The sequence below is a fragment of the Aethalodelphis obliquidens genome, unplaced genomic scaffold, assembly GCF_003676395.1.
Source record: "Aethalodelphis obliquidens isolate GAN/ISIS:26980383/991018 unplaced genomic scaffold, ASM367639v1 scaffold10, whole genome shotgun sequence".
In the NCBI taxonomy this organism is placed as follows: domain Eukaryota; kingdom Metazoa; phylum Chordata; class Mammalia; order Artiodactyla; family Delphinidae; genus Aethalodelphis; species Aethalodelphis obliquidens.
This window is the reverse complement of record NW_020837954.1, coordinates 30431705-30440425: the sequence shown is the minus strand read 5'-3', so window position 1 is coordinate 30440425 and position 8721 is coordinate 30431705. Positions and strand designations below refer to the sequence as shown.

Genomic DNA, 8721 nt, shown 5'->3' with positions numbered 1-8721 from the left:
AGCATTTATTTGTAGATTTTAAAATTATGGCCATTTTGACCCATGTGAGGTGGTATTTCATCATAGTTTTCATTTGTAGTTCTCTGATAATTAGTGATGTTGAACATCTTTTCATGTGCCTGTTGGCCATCTGTATGTCTTCTTTGGAGAAATGTCTATTTAGGTCTTCTGCCCATTTTTCAGTTAGGTTGTTTGTTTTTTGTTGTTGAGTTGTATGAGCTGTTTGTATATTTTGGAAATTAATCCCTTTTCAGTCGCATCATTTGTAAATATTTTCTCCTAGTCTGTAGGTTGTCTTTACAGTTTCCTTTGCTGTATGGTACTGTAGTTCAATTCTAGGAATCACATTTTTCATAATCTAACATCTCTGAATTTAGTATGTATCTTTTAAAAATTAGTTTTGACATTAATTCACATACCATAAAAGTCACCCCTTCAAAGTATAAAACTCAGTTGCTTTTAGCACATTCGGTGTCGTGCAACCATTACTACTGTTACCGCAGGTCCGTGTGCCCGATGCACAGTGAGCGCAAACAAACCAAAGCGTTGGAGTTTGGAGCAGAGAAAGGTTTATTGCAGGGTCAAGCAAGAACGGTGGATCATGCTCAGAAAAACCTGAATTCCCTGATGGTTTTCAGGGACATGTTTTTATAGGCAAAATTTGGGATGAGGGCTGCAGGGTGTGTGACTTTCTTCTGATTGGTTGGTGGTAAGGTAACAGGATGGTGCTCCAGGAACCTTGCACTCAGCCTGAAGTTACCATCCTCCATCTGGCTGGGGCCTTAGTTCCTGCAGAAGTCAAAGATATATTGTTATATCCTTGAGGAGGAACCAGGATCCTGCCCTGTTGCTACACTTTTGTTTCTTGACTGCTTCTCCTTTGTTTCTGCATTCTCTCCCTTTCCTGATTTGCAGCTGTTTGAATCTGCCCTTTGGAACTCAGGGCAGGCTGAATGAAGCCTATTTGCTACAAACTAAAAGCTGTTTCACAACCCTCTTTGGTATATAGCTGGGAGTGAAAATGCTGGCTCATGTGGTAACTGTATAGTTTATATTTTGAGGAGTTGTAAACTGCTGCTCCAAAGTGGTTGCACCGTTTTACAGTTCTACCAACAGTGTATGAGGGTTCCAGTTTTTCAACACATTCTCAACACTTGTTACTGTCTTTTTGATTTTAGCTATCACAGTGGGTATAAAGTGGTATTCTGTGGTTTTTAACTTGCATTTCTGTGATGCCTAATGATGTTGGGAATCTTTATGTGCTTATTGGTCATTTGTGTATCTTCTTTGGAAAAGTATTCAAATCTTTTGACCATTTTTTAACTGGGTTACCTGTCCTTTTCTTGATGAGTTATGAGTTCTCCATGTATTCTGGATACAATTGCCTTATTAGTTATATGATCTCCAAATATCTTCTCCCATTGTATGGGTTGTCTTTTTACCTTTTTTTTTTTTTTTTTTTTTTTTTTAGAGTGTTTTTTTATTTACAAATTTTTTTTTTTTTTATGTGTGTTTTTTTTTTCTTTTTTTTTTTTTTTTTTTTACTTTTGAGAGTGTCTTTTGATGCACAAAATATTTTAATTTTGAAGTCCAGTTTATCTTCTTTCTTATGTTTGTGTTTTTTGGTGTTTAAGAAATCACTGACTAATCCAGGGTCACAAAGGTTTTACTCTGTTCTATAGTTTTTGCTCTCTGTCCATTCTGAGTTAATTTTTGTATATTGTGTCAGGTAGGGGTCTAACTTCATTCTTTTGCATGTGGATATCTAGTTATCCCAGCTCCATTTGTTAAATACTCTTCTTTCCCCATTGAATAGTTTGGGCACCCTTGTAAAACCGAGTGCATCCCACAATTGTAACTGGCTATGTTTTTCTATAATAACGCATCTTACAAATCATGGCATCTTAGATTTGTTAAAGTGTTAGAATACTTAATCCTGAAATAAAAGCCTATATAAATGTATATTTTGGGGGGGGATGAAAAATCTATTTCCCTCAATACTAAGACTCCTTAAATATCAATGTGATGAGAAAAAAACTGTCAAATACCTTTTCTTATGAAAGACATACTAGTTTAAGGCTTGGAGGCTTACATATAATGCTATGTTGTTAAAAGTGAATGAAGATTGTCACAAAGGTAGCAATATGACTATAATGGCCATGCAGAAAATCCATTAATTCTACAAGCCAGGTTAAATTCTCCTAGAAGTGAGATTTATTTGACAGTGATGTAATGTCACAAATATAAACACCAATGGAATTTTTCAGATAAAAAAATTGAGGGCTTCCCTGGTGGCGCAGTGGTTGAGAGTCCGCCTGCCGATGCAGGGGACACGGGTTCATGCCCCGGTCCGGGAAGATCCCACATGCCGTGGAGCGGCTGGGCCCGTGAGCCATGGCCGCTGAGCCTGCGCGTCCGGAGCCTGTGCTCCGCAACGGGAGAGGCCACAACAGTGACAGGCCCGCGTACCGCAAAAAAAAAAAAAAAAAAATTGTGATTTTTCAGAATCTTGGTTTAAATAGGTATTGTGCAGAATATAAAACAATGATCAGCTCAACTGTCTGAGATCGAATTATAAGTTTGAAAAATGCAAAAGTCAAGTCTACTTTTACATCCTCTTCCTATCTAATGTCCTGATGAAGACAACGACTCACAAACATACTGAGATCCGTTTAATAGTTTCTGAAGATTTTTCCTGTAAAATGGCTTGTATTTCCACAGATATAACAGTGAAGAAATAAACTTTTCAATTTGACATGAAATATAAAAGAAGTTTTACAAATATATCCATAAAATTTAACTGCTCATAACACTATACATGGTAAATATGACCAACCTCTTAGCTTCTAGACTATTTAAAACAGAGAAACAATATGTCATCTCAGCTAAAAAGAAACAACTTCCCTTTCATCGAGTTTATTTTTGTTTAGAAACAGTTAAGTAGAACTGGAAAAATACTTGCTTTTCCTTATCCTCCTCTAGGGATTCTGCATGAGGGTGAAAACTTGAGAGGATATTAGTTTTACTAAGAAGAAATACTGAACCTTCTTCTGTTTTACTGATTCAGTAATGCTTACATTCTTTTAAAAAGATCCTGGAGTTGTCTCATTGGTCTTCGACTGGGTCATAAAGAAATGATGACAGAGCTGTGCTCTCCTTCTAGCATTAAAGGAGGAACTTCATACCCTCAGCCTATGAAGGTTAAACTCTGGGGTTGTAAGAGCTACAGCCAAAAGAACAGCGCTAGATCCAGCTTAAAATCAAGGTTCTGTGGTTTGTCTATTAGAAATTCCACTGTTACAAGGCAGGATTGCATGAAGATAAGTTTTTTAGCCAGCATTGACAATGTTGTGATCATATATCCTTTCATGCAAATCCAAAGAACAGAATGGCTTTAAAAAGAAAAGATCAAAATCATAGAACTGCAGGTAACACTTCTATAATCTATGTGAGACTTAAATTAAGAAAGAGAAAACATGCTCCTTTTTAAACTCTCAAAAAGTGCCCAAATAACAATACTGAGCTCCCAAATGACAGGGGTTTGAATTTTTTTTTAAATTTTTTTTATGTAAGCAAAAATAAAGCATGGAAGCTTTATGAAGAAAAGAGTTCTCCTCAACTTTGCTAATATAGTAGATGTAATAACTTAAAATAATTTCCCTACTGCTACTGGAAATAAATTCTACTACAATCATGTGTATGCCAATTCCTGGCATATTTCTGCATCCAGATTCATTCGTCTCCTTAAAGGAGCCCATCATTTTTCCAATGGCTTTCTCCTTTCTTTAAACCCTAACCCTGAAATTCTATAACCAGTTATGTCACGTGGCTTCCCTGAGGCACAAAGGTACCAAACTCTATAATTAACTATCGAGGAATGATAAATATGCTCTCTATTTATATTAAAAGATTTTAATTCTTTTGGGCTACAGTTAGGGAAAAAACCCCAGAAAGCTTAATACTCTGCAGTGTGAACTGTAGCCCTTCTTGCAAAAAGCGAAACCAAATAAGGGAAATGTGTTGCAGCATGCATGACCTGGCAGCACCGATTAGTAATAATAAAAACAATTCCAGACTAGAAAAATATTCAGAGTTGTATCCCATTCACTCTAAATCTTTTTTTTTTTTTTTTCTTTTTGTAATAAACTGGCGTAAACAACTGGAAAAAAAACCTATGGGAATACATCATTGGAGCTCTTCTGGAAACCTAGTCACAAAAGGCATTTCAGTCAGGCTGAGATCAGGATAACTGGTCTGCAATTTCCTATGTGTACACCTGGGGAGTGGAATTTGCCCTTGAATGTATGTCAAGAAAGACATAAAAACAGACTTAACCTCTGAGAAGTTACCTTTTCTGAACTGTATTACTGTACTCTGAGCTAGAGTCCTTTATTCTCATTTTTTTCCAGAGAAAAAAAAAGTCTCATTAACCAAAGTTAGCAGATCTTACTAGCAGTGGCCAAGATGAGCCTGGCTTCCTTCTGCAAACGGGCCACCTTGCTGTGGGGTTCTTTAGACAGGGGACAGGGGACCTCACTTGGAAGTCAAAGGAAAAGGTGTGGTGCTAACAGAGGCGCGGGGGTCACTGTTGCCCCTTCCAAGAGCTTGGAATTTCTACCCAAATTTACTAAAAAGTCAAACTTCTCAGGTTGGAAGATAACTATTTTGGGGTATATGTTGCATGTGGAACTACCAGACCTTGAACTACTATAGTCCTTGAAATAGAAAGTTATATCAGATGGTAACTTTCTGGAAAAAAAAAAGTTTCTGATAGGTAAAATCCAGTCTTTCTAGATGCAAGACTATTTATTTACCTTACAAGATGCTTTTTAGGGTTATCAAGACTCCTCAAACCACTTTCAAACCACATCGCAAGAAAAGGGACCGTGTGCTTCCTGTATCATTTTGTGGAGCCTAAGGCGGCACAGACTGAAAAGACATATTCCATCAGTAAAAGCTAATCGTGGGAGACTCTGGCTACACCAAAAGGCATTGGATATATTCTGGGCAATTTCATTGTCCTCTTTCATTCTCTGTCTGCAGGTCAAGCAAGCTATACAGAATTGAGTAAGCTATCAACGAGAGCACTGTGGTTGGATTTGCACAGCACTTAAAAATCACCAAAACAAAAACACCTCATAAACAATAATCTCCAGTGAAAAGTAAAGCTATTTGAAAACTGAGAGGATGAAATTTTTATATATTAAGTCAATTTAAGCAGCAGCAATCAAGACTGATAGATCTTATCACGATAAGGAAAAGGGCTTTCAAAATGGGTTAGGACAATTGAAAATAGGCAAAATATTTGCTAGTAGGCAAACCATGGAAAAACCAATTCAAACAGGAATGCAGTAGATTAGAATCATATATCTTTACAAAGGTTAAAAAAATGCAGCATGAATCTGCAATGGTCAATTTAAGAGGATATTAATTTAAACATACTTGCTCCATGTGGCAGGAATCTATTTCATCCCAGCCAGCTCTGGTAGGCGCATGTCCTAAAGGATCTTTACATCACGGGAACAGTGATACACTGGTACTGAGCACAGAGGATGAACATCCAAGAAGTATTATTCAAAATGAAATGAAACTAACAGAGAGGGCTGGTGGAGCTCATATGAAATTCTGATTTAATTATTCCTCAGTAAACACTCATTTGCTCTCTTGAAATCAGTAATTTCAAATGCTCTCTGCAGATGTACCACTTGGTGTTGTGTATATCTAATGATCACATTTAAATTTAGTCTGATTTGCAAACATTTTCAAAACTTATAGGGCTCTGTAAGCTGCAAGGGAAGGTGACAGATGGCAGAAAGAGGGTGAACAAAACTGACTGTATTGTTGTAATATGTTGCTTTTTAAGTTCACGGAATTTTGGCTTTCTTAAGAAAAACTTAGGAAATTCCAACGAGTAGTTTTAAAAAGTAAAATCTTATTTTTAATCACTCTTAAATTATTCAGTGAGCAAGTAAACTTGATATTATATTACCTGGGCCATGTTTTCTGCTGCAATAATCACTCTCAGTTAATGAATTTTTAAGAGCAGCTACATTTTAATCAACCGAACAGTTCTGGCTATGCACGATGAGAATCAGGGATAGACCATGTCAGACCAAAGATAACAAAAGGCAGACTAAAAAGTTATGGGAAACTCTTTGTTTGAAATGCCAAGGTATTTGATGAATGTGTGTATCAAGTAATTAAATTCCACTGAAGTTAAAAAAAAAAAAATGACAACATATGAATATTCCCTCCCCTCAAAAGAAAAATCAGAGAAAAGCCCCAGATTTCAAAACAATCACCTGTGCCTAAGGTCTCCTGTCCCCCAACATCATCTTATAGAGCTGCCCCTTTGGTATCTGGTCAGATTCTAACCTGTATCAAGTATTTCCAGATACGGCATGTCTAACACCTATACCACACAGCACTGGTTTGCAGTTAAGAGCCAACAACTTTTGAGTAAATTTCTTCTACAGTTTTAAAATGGGATTTAAAGTCCTGTCCAAATTTAACAAAGAAAACTTGTTTTAAAAACCCCAAGGTTAAAACGAAAGTATGGCATTTTAAATCCAATTGTTACAAAGATATTATGGTTTAATTAAGCGGACTTCAATGAGGATGCTGCTATTTTGAGCATGCAACATACCACTGTTATCGTCGATGACTGGCATGTTTCATCACCACGCCCTTCTTTTTTCCCAGCCTCAGGACCCCCCCCTCCCCTTAATGAACGGTATTATAAAAAGGTAAAATCTAGAGTTAGTGGCAAAATCTTCACAGTAACTTGTTAATAAAGTCGTCGTTGATGGCTGTAAAGGGCATCAGTCAACTGGACCTTGGAAAATCAATTTGATGCAGTTCTGTTCCCCAAGCAGCTGCGTGGCACAGAAAGGGCAGGCAGCATGAAATGCGTGAGTCCCGTGAGGCAGCGGGATCTGAGACCAATATTTCGCAGACTTCTCTGAGCACACGTGTCCACACGGGGTGAAAGCATGAGTGGGTGGTCCCGCGTCTACATAAAAGCCCGCCTCGCAGCCGAGCCAGAGCGGCACGTAGGGGCCCACAGTCCTGCACATGGGACACTCCCTCTCGTTGGCCTCCGTGTCGCTCCGATGGCCCCAGTTGTGGTAGCCGTGCACGTGGCCACAGCTGAGGTACGCCCAGGGCTGCTTCTCCTCCACCACCTCTTTCCTGTTGATGCTGGGGAAGGCCAAGGTGTTGAGCCCCACGGGGCACTGTGGCCGGGCAGCGTTGATCTCCTGCCGCAGGGCTTCAATGTGCTTCTGGGTTGGGGTGTGAAAGAGGCCATCTGCTGTCCTCCAGAGCAGGGTGGCCCCGCACAGGTCGATGAGGGAGCCGTCCTGCAGGACGTTGGTCTCGCTTTCCACCTACAAGTTTGACAGACATGCCTTTTAAAAGCAAAATTTGACAAACCACGCTAACGTTTTTGTCCTCTTAAAGATCATCTCCGTAGTCAACACAGGGGGGCAGTTTATCCCATGGCCTTCCTGCAAAACAGGACTAGGTGGGTAACTCACCCTCCCTGAGCTTCCCTTTCCTCATCTGAACACTGGATGGAAATCACGTATGTGAAACACACAAAGCCCTGAGCGCGGATACATTTACTTTACGTGTTCAATTAATGTAGTGGTTATTTTAACAAACGTCACAAATCTCCTTAGATTTTTAGTTTTCCTCCTCAAGTCAACAACACAACTCCTCCTTGGTCTCATAAGGGACAGGAGATGTCCAGCCAGTCCATCTGGTGAAGACTCATGCTCATTTAGACCAGAGCCAATCCGGAAGACCCCTAGGGGGGCCCTGCAGTAAATACTATAGTGGTGCCAACGACTCTTGACCTTCGGCTTCACACAATCTATCATCTATCCTGCATTCCTAAGGTCTGGAGTAGAAGCGCTCACTGTGAGCTTTGGAACATCATTTAATCCCAGCTTACCCTTCCCCCTCCCTGTGTCCTCAAGGCTGTTCTCTACATCTGCGTCTTTATTTCTGTCCTGCCCCTAGAGACTGGCTGTGCTACGTACCAAGTGCTCACAAGATTGATTAACAGCTGACAAGCAGCACAGTTAGACATGATCCGCAGGAGCCTGACCCCTGTCTCCGCGGGCCACCTGTGCTCTGTGGAGGCACTTAGGTGCACTGCCCTCTGGCACGTGCCACGAGTGACCTCTGTCGAGAATTCTCTATCCCGGCTCACCCCACCCCTAGTCTACCCCTGGGCCTGGCAAACTCCCACTCATCGTTCAGGGCTCACGTGGATGGCACTTTGCCTGGAAGTTGTCCTTTAATGACAACAGCGGTCCTTCCCCAAAAAAGTATCCATACTGGTAGTTAGAAAAAGCTAAAATCCCAACAAAATGATAAATCTCAATACTTTACAGGAAAAACACGGTGACTGCTTTTTGAATAGCCTTTAAGTCGCTGAAGCTCTCTCCTCGCCCCACTCCCACCCTGAATACCTCCTAGTCTCCTCCCTTCTCGCTGGGTATCAGGAGCCTCCCTTCTCTTCCCGACCACTGGTAATTCTCGGGAGGTCTCATCTCTGCATAAACTTTGTAAGAAGAAGGACACTGCTGTGGTAATAAGCTGGAGTTTAGGCTATGTTTTTCTTTATGATTATTTTTATTCATTGCTTTTTCTTTATAAATACATTTTATTAAAATATACACAGGGCTTCCCTGGTGGCACAGTGGTTGAGAG

General features: G+C 39.9%; 1 protein-coding gene across 1 annotated transcript in view; it reads right to left on the bottom strand.

The window, feature by feature from the left end:
- Positions 1–2659: 2659 nt before the first annotated feature.
- The window catches only part of PELI2 (pellino E3 ubiquitin protein ligase family member 2), a 207228-nt gene continuing 201166 nt past the window's right edge, over positions 2660–8721 (bottom strand). The window contains exon 6 of the mRNA XM_027111345.1: positions 2660–7388. Coding sequence (XP_026967146.1) covers positions 6822–7388 — 567 coding nt within the window. The 3' untranslated portion in view covers positions 2660–6821. The remainder of the gene's footprint in view (positions 7389–8721) is intronic.